The 19,739-nt window shown below is 37.0% G+C and overlaps 1 protein-coding gene across 4 annotated transcripts in view; it reads right to left on the reverse strand.

Annotated features, from left to right (window-relative positions):
- Nucleotides 1-135: 135 nt before the first annotated feature.
- LOC103053425 (interleukin-1 receptor type 1-like) overlaps nt 136-19,739 on the reverse strand; it is a 38,899-nt gene continuing 19,295 nt past the window's right edge. For all 4 annotated transcript variants that reach the window (XM_088136590.1, XM_088136588.1, XM_088136589.1 and 1 more), the window contains exons 6-12: nt 18,971-19,139; nt 18,336-18,401; nt 18,122-18,230; nt 16,862-17,007; nt 7,669-7,809; nt 5,402-5,566; nt 136-1,760 (exon numbers count right to left, since the gene is read on the reverse strand). In XM_088136590.1, coding sequence (XP_087992716.1) covers nt 1,372-1,760; nt 5,402-5,566; nt 7,669-7,809; nt 16,862-17,007; nt 18,122-18,230; nt 18,336-18,401; nt 18,971-19,139 — 1,185 coding nt within the window. In that variant the 3' untranslated portion in view covers nt 136-1,371. The remainder of the gene's footprint in view (nt 1,761-5,401; nt 5,567-7,668; nt 7,810-16,861; nt 17,008-18,121; nt 18,231-18,335; nt 18,402-18,970; nt 19,140-19,739) is intronic.

The following is a 19,739-nucleotide window of genomic DNA, read 5'->3' on the forward strand; positions in this document are numbered from 1 at the left end:
ATTTTTTTCCATTTGAGCTAATTCTTTAGGTGCCTTCCTCCATTCACTTATGAGTATTGCAGTGCATTCTACAACAAAGATATGAAGATTTCATAGGAATAACTTTATTTTGTGATTTATAAGAATTATTACATAATGATGAAGATAGTGTAGAAATAATTGTACAGTTGTTCCCAAATTATGCAAAGATGAGTTATTTTTGAAACATTTAGCCTTATGTGTTTGAACAAGTTATAAAATTTGGGCTTCCATACTACAAAATACAATTTTGGAAAATAATGCGAAACATTTGTATTGCTTACATTTAACTATACATTTAGCTGATTTGAAACTTAAGAATTGTTTCTGAACTAGTGCCAAATCACTCAATTCAAAATAATTCATGTAATTAAAACAGGGTTAAAATTAAATTAAAATTAAAAAGCATTCTTTGCACTTGCTTTCTGGTAAGGCATTTTATTTAAATACTTCTTTTCCATTTTTCTCCTTGGGAGATACTGTAGTAATACCCATAGTATATGGAATGTACTACATTCCATATGTAGTACATTTGGAATATAACTCTACAGAGAGAGTAAATACATACTGAAATATTCCTTTGGCAAGTATCCTGAATGTTCCATTTAATTAAGGCAGTACAGGCAAAAGGTACAGTATAGGCACTGTTCAAAGGTCAGAGAGGGAAGATCTCAACTTGGGATATGCCTGTCTCACCAACTCCCAGCCATACAGGCTGCTTTTCAATGGAAAGTCTAGGAAGGGTACCAGCTAAAGGAAGGACTAGCTTATAGGGCTCACCCATAAAAGGCTTGAGATACAAGGATTAAATCCTTGCTAATGGCTGTAATGAAGGAAGATTTGTACTTAGCAACTTAAGTGCGGGAGCCTGAATACATGTTTTCATGCGTTAGAATTACAACAATGGATTCCTATCTCTTTAATCTGGAACTGAGTGCATGTTTTAAAAAGTGACTGAACACATCCATAACAAGTGAAACAGTTGCCATTTTGCTCAAACCCTTAGGGTTTAGATTAAAAATCTTCTTCATATAAAGTTTTCATATAGAACAAATAGCTCCCTACATACTCACTTACTTTGCATGTAAAATAATGGTATGTGAGAACAATTTCATTTGCTTCCTCTTCAAGCATTCACATTATTCTGCCACTTGCCTAAGTAATTCATACACCTCAAAGGAAAATTCATGGTCTATGGCTGAATAATCTTTCAGAAAATAAGTTTCTGGAATATCCAAATTATGTTTCTGTTGATCCCAGCCCTGAACAGCTCCTAGCAGGAGCACCTTTTTAGACATCTATAAGGGCCACTGGAATAGATTTCAAGCAAACATTGCAAGTGTGGCTGTGAGATCATCCTTCTGATATCTGAGAAGAGTGAAAAGTTACTGGCAAAAAATGCAAGTCTGAGGAAAGTGGATTTGGGGTGGCTGGCATCTGGTATCTCACATTTTTCCAAAACCTTGTAGTTGCCATTTCAGTTTCTGTAAAATCTCCCCTCCATGTGAGTATGCCATGCTTTTGCTTAAGATATCTGAGAGATTCTGGCATAGTCTTGTAGTCTTTTATTTTCTCTAGCTCAATCAGTATAACTTTAGTTTCCTCCTGGATAAGAGCACTGTAGACTGCAATTTCCTGTTCAGAGATTGAACTCTGCATGGTGCCGCAGTAAAGATCTGGCATTAAAATAATGATCACTCTTCTGCTTAGCTTGATCACTTTATCCACAATAGTAATGACAGCTGTGAATGAAAAAAAGAATTAATGTGGACCAAGCATAAATTTTACCAGGCACTGACTATAAAAATTGCTTAATTTTAGTTATATGGATAGTGGAGTCCTTGGGATTCTCTGAGCTTGGTTGTTTTCTTGCAAATGTTTCATTACCCGGCTAGGTAACATCTTCAGTGCTAGCAACGCTAGTAACGAAATGTTTGCAAGAAAACAACCAAGCTCAGAGAACCCCAAGGACTCCACAGTTCAACCATAAGTTACACATATTCTCTTCTGTTGGAACATGGATAGTTTCTTGAATCCAAAGAAATTGAATCATCTCAATTCCTAGTGACTTCATGGACATATCTCCTTAGTTTCCTTGGCAACAACATGGAAATGTTTTCCCATTGTCTTCTCCTGAAAAGCCTTTTTTCCTCTATTATCTAGTCTAGTTACACATACAAATGACTAATCCATGATTAGCTAGCTATGAATCACATTCAATCCTCTTCTCTAGCCAAAAACATCATAGCAGAACTTACAAAGAACACAAATCTTACATGGCAGGTGTCTCCCAGGGAAAAAAGGCTACTTGTTTCTAATAACGCATTTCCAAAAACCACCCAGAGTCATTAGGAGTCAGGCGGCATATTCAATCAATCAATCAATCAATCAATCAATCAAACTGAGGACACTACCAAATGTGGTTTCAAAACCTTCAATAAATAGATTGAGCCCCTTAATCATGTCAGTTTTGAGACAAATAGAGAACTTCGTAACAATGTCCTAGTAGCAATATGGGAAAGTTTAGTTTCTCATTAAGTTGATGAAACCCAAATCTGGAAGACCCCTGATACTTTTTAAGTGGGGATATAATTATCAAGTTTCCACCTAAAAATTCAAGGGAAAGTAAAAGAACATTTCTCCAGGTAGACATGTTCCCACATAGTGGGAAAGAAGGGACAGAGCCAGACTAGCATCCTCCCTTAGTTCTTTTATCCTTACTCTGAAAATCATTCAACGGTTTGTTTGTTTACTGTATAACATTTTAAATAATGGAATATTGGTCTCATAATCAGTATTCCCCTTCCCGCTTTGGTCGTTCTGTACTAGCATTAGGCAAAGTTCTCACCAGACTGAAGATGGGAGGGTCATTCAGTCAGTCTGCACTAACCAAGGATTACTAGAGCTTTGAGAATGGTACAGGAGTTATCTGAGCAAATAGTCATTCTATCAAAAGATGATGTAACTGGAAAATCTCCATTTCAGATGGGTATAAAAACTGGTAAATGTTGCTCAGAAGTCTCTAACTTTCCTGCAAATTTCATTGAATTCTAATACAAATGTTACAGTCATTATTAGGCATTTGCGCTTCTTCCACATTAGATAATGGAGGGCAAACTCATTATTTTCTAACTCACAATCCAGCCTCAAATGCAAATCAGGACAAGCCATCCCTTTCATGAACACAAGATGGATCAGGCTCTTCTAGAGCTAACAGTATGGCTATAAAATACATTAAGCAGTCCTTGCACAGCTCTGATATTAAACATTTTTGTTTGTTTTAAAGTAATTTATACATAACTGATTGCAGTAAGAACTGAGGCAGATCAGTGGAGATATTGATTCTGTGATGGCAAGAATAAAATCCAAAACTAGGGCTTTGTGGGAACAGATCAAGGGGACACTTGGATAAACCATACCCCCAAATTTTCAGACAATTCCAGCCATATGATATTGAAAGGATTCTTGAATGAGTCAATGGATGTAGGCTTTTCAACATTTTATTAGAGGAAAGTAGTTCTCATATTGCCATTAAAACAAAAGTACAAAAAAAGAAAGAGAAGAACAACAGCATTCATTCTTGACAGCATGAAGGTACTGAGACAGCACTACATTCAAGGCATATAAATAACTGGGAATCCAAAAGGGAAAGTATAAATGTGGAGAGTAAAGAAGATGGCTTTGACGAACAGGAGGGAGATCTGTTACCAAAGCAACAAAAAGGGAAACGTTGCTTAAGCCCAAGCAATGAAGGAGGAACGTGAAAATGTCAGAGAGAGACATCTCCCTAATTCACAGTAATTTGAGAGGAGGTAAACCATAAGCAGACTTGTAAGATTCTGTTACTATAGCCAATCTGAATAAAAGTAGTTTTAGTCATAATGTGAAATTGTTTTCTTGGTCTGGTCTACATCTTGGGGCTGACAGTAAAGATGGAGACAGTCCAAAGGAGGGTGAATTCCACTGAAGAAATATTAAGGACAAAGTAATTTTTAGTGATAAGATAAATGCTCAAGGCACGCATGAATCCAAAAAGTGAAGTCATAGAACAGAATGGAGAGAAAAGCCAAGGAACAGATTATTCAGAGTTTTCATAGGAAGATGAGATGCAATGGAAGAAAATACCAATGAGGCCTGAAAGCTGATAAGACAATTCCACCCTCCTCCAGGAAAATATAGTATCATAGACGGTTTTCCTCCACATTTAAACAAACAAATAGATCCTGTCTTAGACCACTGGTCTGTCTAATTACCAGATTTTGAATGCCAGTGGATCTTCAGGGTTTGAGATGGGTTCCTTCTCAGCCCTACCTGGTGATATCAGGAATGCTACACAATTCAATACAATAACAGTTTATTGATTAGCCATAAGGCCATATCACAATACAAAAATTTCACTGAAACTATCCGTAACAAAATAACTAATGCAAAAACTGAACTCATGTGTCCTTATCCCTTTTACGATTTACCCCAATCAGATCTATATTGTATATGCAGCTCTGAATTGCACTGTTTTATTCAAAAAGGAGGCCATTTTATATGTAATATTTATGTTCTAACCACACATAAAACATGTTGCTCTAAGGTATGGGGTACCAATCAGCCATTGTCGTATAAATATATGATTTAAAATAATGATCTCTCTCTATGCTATACAATCGCACTCAAATAATGTATGTGCTATATCCTCAGTCTCTGGTACACCACAAATACATGTACATTCATGATAGGGGACTTGATTAAACCTTCCATATTCTACCACTGTATCTAGTTGTTCAAATCTTGCACAGGGAAACACTCTCCTAAGATACTTGGGTATTTTGGTAATTAAATATTTTTCAATTTTAAATTACATTTGTAGCAGCTCATCCATCTCAACATACCAGCCTTACTCACCGTAGCTACATCTTTTGAGATTCTATATCAGAAATTCTTTCTGTGACCATTTTCTTAACTTCTTGTTGCTCAGGTTCTGCTAAGCCAGAGGCAGGAATACCACAACTCCTAATGTAATTTGTAAACTGTACTATCCCGGAGTAGTCTCAATGAAGTTTAGTCTGTTCTATCAAGAACAATCTTGGGACTCTATCCATTTCCACAGAATACATTTTCCACCAATAATTATATGCCCTAATTCTTGAACAAGTGTATACATACCCAACTCAGTTCTAACTGCAGCAGCTGGAATCCTTTTATCCACATCCAATACACTCCTTAAGTATATGATTATGTTTGTTCTCAAAGCAGTACAAGTTTTAAACCCCAATCAGGAATGCTATAATACAAGCATTACCACCAGATCAGTATTTCAATACATTTACCTAAGAGTTGCCCTTTAAGGAACTATTTACAAATTCTAAGCACAGATATTAAAAATACATACCTTGCCCTGGTACATCATCCCTTCCAAGAATGAAGAGCTTGTAGCCACACTGTTTTTCTAGGATTTCAGGTAATAATTTTAAGACAAAGGTATTAGTCAAATATATGTAGCCTGATATATTGTGGGGATATAACACATATGCATCATAGATCTTTCCATCTGAAACTAGAAAGAAAGAAAGAGATAAACCAAGTTTAGTACTCTGTGCTAACCAAAACTTTTCCAACAGAAACCATTTATGGTTTGGGTCTATCTCAGATACAACTTTTTTCCAGCCAACAAAAAAGAGATAATTTGTAATAGAAAACTGCAGTTCATGTGCCTGAATTATTAGCTGAGACAATAAATACATTCAGCTAAAAGACATCAAGGGATATCAGCATGTATCATTACTAATTAAACAGATGGAACTCAGCATGAATATTATTATTAAGCAAGCTACAGATTATGGTGAAAAAAACACATATCATAAGCTCATTAACCAAACATTTCCTGCCCTTTTTCATGATTCAACATCTAACACACTGAAGATTAAGATTAGACTAATGATCACAAATTCAAATTATATAAATAACTTGGAGCAAATCTGGAGATTCAGCTCAAGAGCAATTTAAACGGGAACCATTCCAAAAGACTGGTGGATACTATATTTTATTTTGAAATCTCCAATTTCATTTTGTATAAAATACAAGGATTTCAGCACACTTTGTTTTTTAAATGTACAATTTTGTAAAGGCATATATAGTTCTGGAAAATGGGATAGGCAATGTTTGAGTGGTCAGGGGCTACAATATAGCCTCCTGACCTTCTGGAGGGCCACAGTAGGCCATCTTGTGATGTAATAACACCACTAAGTGGACAGAAATTTTTCAGCGTACTTTTTTCAGACTTTTTAAATATTAGGAATAGGTAGAGGAGACTCTGGGAGGCAAATTTCTTCTATCCCCAGTCAGATGTTCTAATACAATATTCCAAGGATGGGAAATCCACAGCCCAAGATGGTCAAATTAGCAAATAGCTTGAAAATGGTATTTGGGAAGTCAGTTTAGGACTGTTTGGGATGGGTTAAGCCTGGCAATTGGAACAGCAGGATTAAAACATCAGGCCAGCAGCGTTTCGAATCATAACTCACTAAAGCTTCCTGAGTAATCTAGTGCCATCACTATCTTGGGTTTGTCTACTTCACTGGGTTGTTAGAAAGATAATACAGGTGAACATTGCTGTATGTATCTTAGAGCTAAAATTCCTTACAGAAAAGCCAAGATGCTAATAAAAACACAGTATCTCATCTTTCAGAATACATCTTAAACAAAATATGGCTATTTATAACGTTTTTTCCATTCCTTTCACAATATTAATGTCACTGTGGTGCCATTTTGGAACACAGTTGTACCTGTAATTAGTAAATAAAGAAATATTTCATTTTATGCCTTCAAGTCAGTGTTGACTCCTAGTGACTGCCCGGACAAGTCCCTGCAGTTTTCTTGGGATGATTAATATACAAAGGAGATATCTGTTTATGGATATCAGTATACAAGACTTCATACAAGTTTGTTTTTCCTGTATTCCTCTGCCCTTCCCTAGCCATACAAGACAAGAGGTAAGAGTCTGGAGAAGCATCCAAATCATGTCCTCTTTGTTTTGCTTTGTTTTTAATTGAGAAAAAAAAATCCATACAATTCAAAATTACAGCTCTTCTCAAGCATTCTACTTCTGAACAAAATCAGTATATAACACAACCAAGGAAATTCAGTTCTGTCATTCACCTTGGTTTCAATTATTTGAATACATCTGTAATAAGAAACCTTTCTTGCTAGTGTGGACTCACTGCATAGTTCACAATTTTATCACATAGGCTGTTTATATAAGAGGAAAAGGCTTCTCTTCCTCCCCAGGAACTACAGTATTTGCCTGTTATTCATAACAGGAAGATAGCAATGTTTCTAGTGTGCCCCCAACTGCTCTGAATGACTACTCTCAGAAGTAGCTTATCTCAAGAGATTAAATCCCACAAGATTTATAATCAACAACCCAACATTGGAGCACTTAAGATAATTCACAGTTCTTATCTTATCAATGCAATCACAGAATGCTAAAATCACAAAAGTATGTCCTTTATACTAATGATAAGTTGTAATCCTGCCCATTGGGCAGAAACGGTGAGACACAAAACCAGCTATAGAAGCAAAGCTACAAACTGTCTAGAAGCCATCAAAAGCTTCATTCTTCTCTATCAGAGGGCATCAAACTACTGAAGCTGAACTTACTTCCTTTATTGAAATGTGGGCAGCAATCCCGGTACCAAAGGACAATGTCAACTTTGAAAAACTTGTAAGTAAGCAGTCCTGCTAGTATAACAAACAATGGTGAAACAAATCCTCCAATTAGATAAATCTGATACCTTGGACCTGTATTGGCAAAAAAAGAAGAACAGGAGACATTCTTACCAAAGCCAACTTTATATAATTTCTATTTTACTTTTATTTTTCTAAGCAAATTCTCATAAAATATTTCATTCCTTTGAAAAGAGGCTTCTTATATCTAAGAAACTAACTGGACGTGATCCAATTAACACCTTTTATTGTCAAATGGCAGATTATTAAGCCATTGATGCTTGGCATTACTTCTTATTGTAGCTTCTAAGTTTATTTATTTATTTATTCTTGCAAATGATGGGCCACTGAGTTTAAAAAAGGTTTACAGATAATACAAAAATAAAATAACAAATTCATAACAACACCACAAAGCCAACAACAAAATAAACCTTTTGGTCCACTAATACAATGAGGAAAAACAGTCATAACAATTGCTTTCTATAGGAACAGAACCCATTATACCATCAAACTCCAAAAAGCTTTCTGGAATGCCAGCATGTTGATGCTCAGCTGACCTTGGGTGGAGCATTGTTTCAAAAGGGGATATGCAACCATCTACTTCATTTAATCTGTCCTCTGGGCATTTCCATGGACACTGTCTAATTATAGAAGACAAGGGCCACTGAGAAGGCCTGTGGAAAGCACTAGCAATAATTTCTAGCAGCATTATCTAACTCTGACCCACCCACTCTTCCTAGTCTAGCCTAAATATTTCTAGACAGAACAAGCGTCAACACTTGCTCCCTTTTTTAGGGATATAGTGACATTTTTTCCCATTAGACCAGAGTTTCTCAACCAGGGTTCTATGGAATCCTAGGGTTCTGTGAGAGGTCCCTAGGGGTTCCTCTAGGAAATTGTGATTTAAAAAAAGCAGAGACCAAAAAAAACCCCTCTCCAATCTCCAACTCTGGGTTGGCCTGCCAGAGCATGTGCAGACCCCAGGCGGGGGTGGGGATCATGGAGCACACACAGACCCTGGGTGAGGATTATGCACAGGAGTGCATGAGCCAATGAGTATGAGCTGAGCAGAGTAGTGTGAGTGTAAGCCAAGTGGAGGAGTGCAAGTGTGAGCCGAATGGAAGAGTGAGCGCCGAGCAGAGGAGTCAGCCAAGGACAGAAGGGAGAAGCAACAGGTGGTGAGAGGGCACATGTGAGTCAGCGATACCACCAGGGCTCTCCTAGCAGGCACGTGCCTGCCTTTCTGCAGATTTGGGGCTGGGTGCATGCTTGCCTTTCTCAGCAGCAGGCAGACACCTGCCTTTCTGCACATCTGGGACTGGGCACATGGCTGCCTTTCTGCAGATCCAGGGCTGGGTGGGGAAGGCTGGAAGGAAAAAAGTGGTGGTGGTGAAGGCTTTGGCATCAGGGTGCCAAGATTTCAGGAGAGGTTGAGGACTCCTCAAATATTAAGGAGAGGGGTGTTGGAGGTTGCAAGGCATCAGCCCCCCTCTAATTTTGCAAAGAGGTCCTTGGGAGAGGTGGAGGAAAAGGGAGCAATAAAGGAGAAATTGGATTGACGCGCTCCTAGTGCAGAGAGAGGGGAAGAGGCCAGCTAACCCAACTTAGCATGCAGGTGTCATCTGTGTCCCTGCAATGCATTTTGCAGTATCATTCATGACAGTTTGATATATTGTTCAAAAACTGTACATGCCCTTAACAGTAGCCCAAAATAGCTCCAAAACAAAAACTCTCCCCCCACATCTTTTCCCTGCAGTTTTCCTGTCGTTATTTTATCCCATTATTTTAAATAAATTTCGTACGCATTTTTTCAGTCATGCCTGAGGGTCTAATGTGGCAATTTTTGAAGAGGAAGTATGGGAGAGAAGAGGAGGATTCTAGAACAGACAATACTGATAAGTTTAAAGATGATAATGATAATGAAGAATTTAAATCTTCTCAGGCATTTCCCTGCAGTGGTACATCAATGGATTAAAAAAAAGTCCATCTTTACAATGAAAGCTATTTATCAATGGGTTTTATATGGACTGGTGATCCAGGTTGTCCTATTCCATTGCGCCTCATCTGTGGCAAACAAATGAAAAATGCAGCAATGGCTCCAGCAAAATTAAAAAGACACCTGACTACAAATCACAGCCACATGACAAGTAAAAGTTCTGATTATTTTAAATGGCTATTGGAATCACAGAACAGAGTAAACAGAAATGAGTTAGCATATAGACGGGAAGTTCAACAACTGGTCTTGTGGTGTGGTTGTAATAACTTGGAATTGAATACACTTAAAACCGTGGAGATGATTGTGGACTTTAGGAAGAATCCTTCTAATACTCCTCCCTTTACCATACTCGACAGCCTGGTATCAGTGGTAGAGTCCTTCAAGTTCCTGGGTTCTATACTTTCCCAAGACCTGAAATGGACGTTTAACATTACAGCTATTATTAAAAAGGCACAGCAAAGGATGTTCTTCCTGTGGCAACTTAGGAAGTTTAAATTATCCAGGAGCTCTTGGTACAGTTTTACAGGGGAACCATTGAGTCTGTTATCTGTTCCTCTATAACTGTCTGGTTTGATTCCGCAACCAAACAGGACAGACTCAGACTCCAACGGATAGTTAAGTCTGCAGAAAGGATCATTGCAACCCGCCTGCCTTCTGTAGAAGAAATACAGTGGAGCAAAAAAGTATTTAGTCAGCCACCAATTGTGCAAGTTCTCCCACTTAAAAAGATGAGAGAGGCCTGTAATTTTCATCAGAGGTATACCTCAACTATGAGAGACAAAATGGGGAAAAAAATCTAGAAAATCACATTGTCTGATTTTTAAAGAATTTATTGGCAAATCATGGTGGAAAATAAATATTTGGTCACCTGCAAACAAGCAAGATGTCTGGCTCTCACAGACCTGTAACTACTTCTTTAAGAGGCTCCTCTGTCCTCCACTCGTTACCTGTAGTAATGGCACCTGTTTGACCTTGTTATCAGTATAAAAGACACCTGTCCACAACCTCAAACAGTCACACTCCAAACTCCACTATGGCCAAGACCAAAGAGCTGTCAAAGGACACCAGAAACAAAATTGTAGACCTGCACCGGGCTGGGAAGACTGAATCTGCAATAGGCAAGCAGCTTGGTGTGAAGAAATCAACTGTGGGAGCAATAATTAGAAAATGGAAGACATACAAGACCACTGATAATCTCCCTCAATCTGGGGCTCCACGCAAGATCTTACCCTGTGGGGTCAAAATGATCACAAGAACGGTGAGCAAAAATCCCAGAACCACACGGGGGGACCTGCAGAGAGCTGGGACCAAAGTAACAAAGGCTACCATCAGTTACACACTATGCCGCCAGGGACTCAAATCCTGCAGTGCCAGATGTGTCCCCCTGGTTAAGCCAGTACATGTCTGGGCCCATCTGAAGTTTGCTAGAGAGCATTTGGATGATCCAGAAGAGGACTGGGAGAATGTCATATGGTCAGATGAAACCAAAGTAGAACGCTTTGGTCTAAACTCAACTCGTCGTGTTTGGAGGAGAGAGAATGCTGAGCTGCATCCAAAGAACACCATACCTACTGTGAAGCATGGGGGTGGAATGGAACCATACCTACTGTGAAGCATGGGGGTGGAAACATCAAGCTTTGGGGCTGTTTTTCTGCGAAGGGACCAGGACGACTGATCCGTGTAAAGGAAAGAATGAATGGGGCCATGTGTCGTGAGATTTTGAGTGATCACCTCCTTCCATCAGCAAGGGCATTGAAGATGAAACGTGGCTGGGTCTTTCAGCATGACAATGATCCCAAACACACACGTCGCCCGGGCAACAAAGGAGTGGCTTCGTAAGAAGCATTTCAAGGTCCTGGAGTGGCCTAGCCAGTCTCCAGATCTCAACCCCATGGAAAACCTTTGGAGGGAGTTGGAAGTCCGTGTTGCCCAGGGACAGCCCCAAAACAGCACTGCTCTAGAGGAGATCTGCATGGAGGAATGGGCCAAAATACCAGCGTGTGTGAAAACCTTGTGAAGACTTACAGAAAATGTTTGACCTCTGTCATTGCCAACAAAGGATATATAACAAAGTATTGAGATGAACTTTTGATATTGACCAAATACTTATTTTCCACCATGATTTGCAAATAAATTCTTTAAAAATCAGACAATGTAATTTTCTGGATTTTTTTCCCCATGTTGTCTCTCATAGTTGAGGTATACCTATGATGAAAATTACAGGCCTCTCTCATCTTTTTAAGTGGGAGAACTTGCACAATTGGTGGCTGACTAAATACTTTTTTGCCCCACTGTATATACTGTGTGGGTCAAAAGGAGGGCAGAGAGGATATCTGCAGACTCTTCTCATCCTGGATATAATCTGTTCCAACTTCTTCCTTCAGGACGGCGCTACAGAGCACCATATGTTAAAACATCTAGACATCGGAATAGTTTTTTCCCTTGTGCCATTGCTCTGTTAAACACTACATGACTCAGTATGTGCTGGACAGTGGCTTCTCCCTTTGGAAATGTTATTTTACTGGGGCAGTGTTATTGTTACTATTTATTAATTTCCTGTTGCTATCCAAATGCACCGTTGATCTTGCTGTTCGTCACCAAAGACAAATTCCTTGTATTTATTTTATACTTGGTCATTAAAGTATTTTGTATTGTATTTTGTATTTGTAAAGCTTTTGTTAATAAAATGACAGTCACTAAAAAAGCCCAAGAAGCAAGTTATTTAGTTGGAGAACTTATTACACAGCAAAGTAAAAGTCATGCTTTGGGTGAGAAAGTAATCCTGCCAGCATGTAAAATAATAGTGGGAAAAATGCTAGGACTAGGTGCAGTACAAGAAATGGGAAAGGTTCCAATGTCAAACAGTACAATAAGTCGGCATATTGATGACATGTCACATGATGCTAGAGAGATTTTGTGTGATAAACTGAAGAACAACAGCTTTTCTATCCAAGTTGATGAGTCAACAGATTTCACCAATAAATGTCATGTTATAGCATTTGTAAGATTTGTAAGTGATGGTGAAATTCAAGAAAACTTTTTCTGCTGCAAAGAACTACAAGAAACATCCAAAGGCCAAGATGTACTTAATGTTTTGTCTTCACATTTGGAAACAAAAAGTCTATCTTGGAGAAACTGTGTTGGCATCTGTACTGATGGTGCTCCATCAATGGTTGGCTCCATGAGAGGTTTTGTTTCTCTTGCAAGAAAAGAAAATCCTGATGTTGTCACAACACACTGCTTCCTTCACAGAGAGGCGCTGGTGTCAAAAACTCTTGGAGATGAACTGAAAAAAGTTCTGGGTGATGCTACAAAAATGGTTAACTTTATTAAACAAAGACCAGTTCAGAATATTTAAAGAACTGTGTGAAAACCTGGACAAAGGGCACATAAGTCTCCTGTTACGCAGAAATACGGTGGCTCAGCAGAGGAAGAGTTCTCAACAGGGTGTTTGAGCTGAATGTAGAATTGCAAGAATATTTTCAAGAAAATAGTATTCTACATTTTGCTGAGATGGAGAATGGTTGCAGAAGCTAGCATACTTAGCAGATATCTTTCATCACATGAACCAGCTGAACAAGTCTCTGCAAGGCACTGGAGAAAATGTTTTGACTTCAAGTGACAAGATTCGTGGATTTAAAAGAAAACTGAATATTTGGAAAAATCATGTTGGAAACGGAAACACTGAAATGTTTCCACTGCTGTTTGGGCTTGAGAGTGAGGAAGGATACCAGAAAGTCTTAAATCTAATTGAGAACCACCAGGAAGTCCTGCAGAACAAAACTGATCAGTACTTCCCCCCCATTCAATACAAATGTATGACTGGGTGAGGGATCTTTTCTGTGCATCTTCTGCTCAGTCTGAGAACTTCACGTGGAAGGAAGAGGAAGAACTTTGTGAGCTACAGTCTGATCGTACACTCAAGATGAGATTCACTGATCTGTCCAAGGACAAGTTTTGCATTTCTATGAAAAAAGAGTACCCTGGGGCGGAGCTGGCGTCGCGGCGGTACGGTGGGTGATCCTGGGCTCCCAGGATTGCAGCCGATATCTCCCCCCCCGGACGGTCCCGATGGACCTAAGCCGTCCCGTAGAGATGGCGATCGCAAAGGGCGCGTCCCGCGGATCTCGGGGACGCCGCAAGTCCCAGATTGATCCCGGGAGAAGCTCTTGAAGCCGGCGGAGGAGAGGCAGCCAAAAATGGCTGCGAAAGCCGGGACAGCTCCAAAGGAAGAAGAAAGAGAGGGGTGTCAACCAGGTGAGATGGACCTTTACTATTCAACTATTCTTAGAGAACACCTTAAGTAACTTAAAGAGATTTTTAAAAGTGAAGAAAAGTGGATCAAGCGGCAAGATTGAGCCTTATAAAAAAAATAAAAAAAGGGGGAAAAAATCTTTTTTTTTTTCAACTTTCCCTTTTTAGTGGAATTGGCAAGATGTTTTTTCTTTTAAAAAATATATATTTTTAACTGGACTGGCTTTTTCTTTTTAATACTCAATAATTCTTTATCTTAAGCCTCTTTTTTGACTAAGATTTCTTTATTGTTATAAGAAATTTATATTTTTTGATTTTGAAATGGGGAAAGTGGAGTTAAGAGAAAGTAAATGAAAGAAAGTTGCACTGCCATCTAGAGGCTCGACATAGTGCCTTTTTTCTTCCATTGTGACGCATGCTCAAGGACCCTGGGCTTTCTAAAAAGATAGTGGGATGTGCATGTTTATACAGGTGCCATCTGAATAACTATAAACAAGAAAGTGGAGTTGAAAGCAACTTTGAAAATATCAAGATGGAAAGTTTGAGTTAGTCACAAGAGCCTTGATTAGTGGCAGTAGCTCTTCTTTCTGCTAGAAGCTCTGCTTTGCTCTCTATTCCCCCCCCCCCAGTTGGATTTTTAAAGAGATCCACCCTTTCCCCTCCTCTTCTTTTTTTTTTTTCTTTTGCTTTTTTTTCTCTTTCTCTTGGCAAGAACAAAGATAAAGAATCCTTTGATTCAATGAAGGTTTATACAAGATAATAGACTATACGAGAAACACAATGCAGAAAAAGATTTTTAAACTATCGAGGATGACTATAAAAAACTGGAAGAAGAGCTGCAGAAATTCCTGCAAAAAAAAGGAAAAAAAGATATTAAAGCTAAAATGGACTTAATTAAACATAAAACGGGATCAATGGAAAAGGAAGAAATAGCACAAGAAATCAGAAACATTAAACAGAATTATTTTGAGGCTTATAAACTGAGAATTAAAAGGGTTAATCAACTGATAAATGAAGAGGGACAGACTTGTTCTTGGTACTGAGGGTGAGAAAAAGATTATACAAGATTATAATGGAAAATCGTACTAAGAGAATGTATAAAAAGAAGAAGTAAAACAATATTGAAAGAAACCACTTCAGATGCTTAAAGAAAAAATGAGGGGAATACAACAATGATGGAACTGACAGAAGCTTCAAAAAGCAGAATGTTTGAAAGGACATTTATTATTGCTTTCTCTTATCCAATAATATAGAAAAAGGAATAAATAGCTAGATGTTTTGGGATATTGAATGAAAAGGGTGAACTTAAAATTATGCAAGCGCTGGAATAAAGTATAAAACTGAGATATATAGTTAAAAATTGTATTTGATTATAAATGTTTTAAGAGATTAGACTAAAATTTATACATGGTTGGATATAGTAACATATAGATTTTAAACTAGAGACATTTTTGTTGAAACATGTAGTGAAGAATTAAGTATGTTTTGATAGTGGTTAGAACTGTAACTTTTAAGAATTGGAAGAATGAAAAAGTACCTATGCAGGAGGAAGTTATTGAAAATTATGGAATGTGCAGAGATGAGTTAAATTGAGATTTGAAATTAGAATAAGAAGATAAGTAATTTTATATGACACGGGATTTGTCTTATTAATGATTGGATGAGAAAATATAGTAATGTAATGGATTAGGAAATTTTACAATAGAAATTTGATATCAATTATTATATATATACACATATAATCGATAGATGAAAATGTACTACTAATCCTATTGAAAGTTAAAATTTCTTGTAATAAATGATTCTATAGATTAGCTATGAATGATTAATAATTGTTAATTGATAAGTACACAAGTATATTTTGAATAGATATGAGAATTTAAGATTATGAAAGGGGCACCAACGAGTTGGTAACTGGTTGACACACGGTATAAAATGGCAGATGTTTTTTTTATGCTTTTCTATGTTCTTGTTTGTTTATGTATGTTTTGTGTTCGTTGTTAAAAATAAAAAAAATTATTAAAAAAAAAAGAAAAGAAAAAAGAGTACCCTGCCATTCATAGGAAGGCACTGAACATTTTACTGCAGTTTTCACCTTCTTACACGTATGAGCAAGCTTTTTCTTGTTTAGCAAGTGTCAAAAGCAAAGACAGAAATCATCTTATTTCAGTTGAAGACGAAATCTGTGTGTGCTTATCTCAAGTTTGGCCCAGAATTGAGTATTTGTGCAGCAAAAAACAAGCACAGGTTTCATATTAAGGAAGTAAATTTCATTCTTTATTTTTAGTTTCAGAACACATATATAAGGCCTACACATGAAACAAATATAATACTTTTGTAACTTCAGGCCTTATATTTGAGTCTGGACATGCAGGGGTTGCCCAAGGCCTGAAAAATATTTCAAGGGTTCCTCCAGGTTGGTTGAGAAAGGCTGTTTTAGACCATGGAACTAAGCAGAGCTTTAGAAAATGAAAATACTTCAGCAATATATTCCTAAACATCACACTTTTTAAAATTATTATTTCTATACAATTCAGTACCCATAATGTAATAAAATATAATTCATTCTTTTAATTGGTTATGTGGCTGCCATTTGCAATCCCCCTTCTCATTTGAGCTCAGTGACTGTTTCTAGATTAGAATAAGTACCAGTCTATTCCTTCCATCCCAGAACAATTATGTGAAACTTTACATCAAAAAGAAAAAAAATGCATTTAATAATGGGAAATATAAAGATTAGCAAAAGTCTCATGCACACTTGTTTGTCCTTTATTAGTTAAGTACCCTTTATAACAATGCAAAGCATCTTTTCTCTCTGTTATATAAATATACATTTACAATTAAGATACACAGAAAAATAGATTTATACACAGTTACCTGGACGTTTTAGCATTACGTATGCTACATTTTCTTTCACTCCAAAAGACCATACAGCACATGAATATGTTCCATAATCTCTGTCTTTCACTCTGGAAATATTAAACTTTGCTTCTAGTATTAGTTTTCCAGAAAAAATGTCTTTCCTAACAGCACAATAACAACAAAAAGAACAGAAAAAGAGAAAAAGAAAACATTGAGGAAATATTATATCGATTTGTATGGAATTGGGTCCCACTCAGCTTCTGGAAAGTTGAATAAAGTTAAATTTGTTCAAAATAGAAGAATTTAGTAGAAATTAGCTCTGGTCATTTGCCCAATATTAAAGCAAAACCTCAGCATGTTTCCCTCACATACAGCACTGAGTTACGAAGACTTACTGTTGCATAAGAACAATCAGGATAATGTAATGCAAGAAAAATGAAATATTTTTGATTAACTCTATCTGCTTAATGCTATCTACTCTTATGACAGCAGTGCACTTTTGCCTAAACCTATGTAACTTTACCTATCTAAAATGTATCTGTTTAGCAATCCTCTCATAAATCAGCACTGTGGTCCTAAAACTTATATGTCACTGGGAATCAGGCAGTATATAAATATAATAAATTTTACTATTATTATTATTATTGCAATTAATAATCACAAAATACTTACAAACTGAATCAGAGGTCTCGTACAGTTAAGAATGTGATCTGATACACCTCTCATAATAATATACTATCCTTCCTTAAAAATGTTTTATTTTTGTACTGAATATTTTATTGTTACCCACCCAATCTATCAGGACTGGGTTGGGATATAAATACTGGAAACTCACACCACGCGCAGATGGCAACTGAAAGAGAACATGTCAGATGCACACTTTAAGAATACAGAAAACCTCTTGTTATGTGCTGGATAAACACCCAGACCCCTGAATCAGGTAGTTCCTTTTTATTTATTCATTATTTATTTATTTATTTATTCGGCTTGTATGCCGCCCATCTGCCCCATGGGTGACTCTGGGCGGCTCACAATAAAAAAGAAGAAGAAATACAATTCTCTCTTTTTACTATAAAATGGACGGAAGGCATTAAGAAGTGCATTTTAGGAACTCCTATTAGTGTTGTGCCATTCCTGCGCTGAACAAGCTATGCAGCTCACTGAATTTTTTTCACACTGAAGCATGCCTCATATTTATGTAACTATCTAACCCCACAGCATAGAATGAAAATGTAATAATTCAGAGACCATTGGAAAATATCCTGTTGTACTTACTTATACTCCTTATCTATGTTTTTTAAGTTCTCATCATTGAACTCCCAGACTAGAGATGCTCTATCCAGAGGATCTACTGAGACATTACAAACCATGTCAAATCTGGATCCTGCAGATCAGAAATAATGAAATAGTGAGTGAATAATCATAACATTTTAGAGTTTACCTAGGATTGCTAAAAGCAGTCTCTTTTTCAAATTAACTAATGACTTACCTGGTTTGACTTCAACTGAGTTGTTCTTTGGGTAAATTATCTCTAGAGGTTTTTTCTTTAGTGGTTCTAAAAAATAAAGAATTACTGGAAATAAATAAAAATTATAAGATCTATTGCAACGCTACTTTAAAGTTTGGAATGAATTTTATTGCCACAGTTAGAGTACTTAGTTACTAAAGTGTCATATCAGTGCGTCAGAGTTATATAATCAGAAAAGTAGATTTGTGATACATATCCATAAATTATTAAAGCAATAATAGCATGAAAACGAAAGACTATTAACTGTTTATATGCAGGTACTAATGTTCCTGAACATACTTGGATTCTGTTGATGGAAACGTTTTACTCATTTACATGCAACTGGTGGTTCTGGCAATTTGTTTCTGCTAAAATATACAGCACAACACACTCAGAACAGCCAGAACCCAATATGTTTTCAAGTAGTATATGGTATGTAGGGCAGAGGGAATAATGTAAGAAGACTTTATTGCAAATTTAGGTTTTACAGGTTCCAGCGATAACAAAAAAGAATTCAATTTATATTATAAAATAAATTACATTCTGCGATATGCCAATAACTACGTAAAGCATCTACTACTAAACACTGCACCAAAAACAAGATGAAAGTTACATACCAAAAGTAGTTAGATTAATGGTCCGTGAAATATTATATTCTTTTCCCATATATGTATGTTTAACTTTGCATATATATATTCCTTCATCTTCCTTAGATACATGATTAATTAAAAGATTTTCTCCAGAAGTCTGAAATTTCCAGTCTTCATACAAATGCAAATGGCATGCCTGGAACAAAAATAAGCAAATATTATAAGAACAGTTAATATCAAACTAAACTCCTTTACCGAACCAAAAACATACTGCACACCTGAAAAAGAAAAATTAAATCAGTCCATTCCACATCCACAAGCTAAAGACAATTAATCAGCAGGATCAGAGGGCTGCAAGTGAGTAACAAAAAGTTCATAAACCAACATAAATTAGGAACTGAAAGAAATTTGACAATTCTCAGGATAATCACAAATCCAGGCCACATCTGTCAAATGTCACCTCTGTTAATGGCTACAATGGCAGGGTAGTGCAGATGCCGGTCCCAAATGCTGTGTACCAGGGCAGTAATTATTTTCTAAATATTCCAAATAAACATATCAGTTGGAGAACAGTAATTGTAAGGAAATGGGAAGATTATTATTGTGGGGAAATTACATTTTTTGGGTGAAGAAAGTAAATGTCTAGAGGCTTCAGATGAATGGGAGCACCTTAATAAAATGGAAACATAAAGGAATGTGCAGCAACCTTGGAGCTGCTCTGAACTACCGAGGCATCTGTCTTGAAGGAGGATGTGTTCTTCCTGCATTGGCACCTTGAACTGATTTGTTCCCTCTT

Source organism: Python bivittatus, unplaced genomic scaffold (assembly GCF_059951505.1).
Source record: "Python bivittatus isolate LINGU-HERP-01145 unplaced genomic scaffold, Pbiv_v1 ctg000060_np1212, whole genome shotgun sequence".
In the NCBI taxonomy this organism is placed as follows: domain Eukaryota; kingdom Metazoa; phylum Chordata; class Lepidosauria; order Squamata; family Pythonidae; genus Python; species Python bivittatus.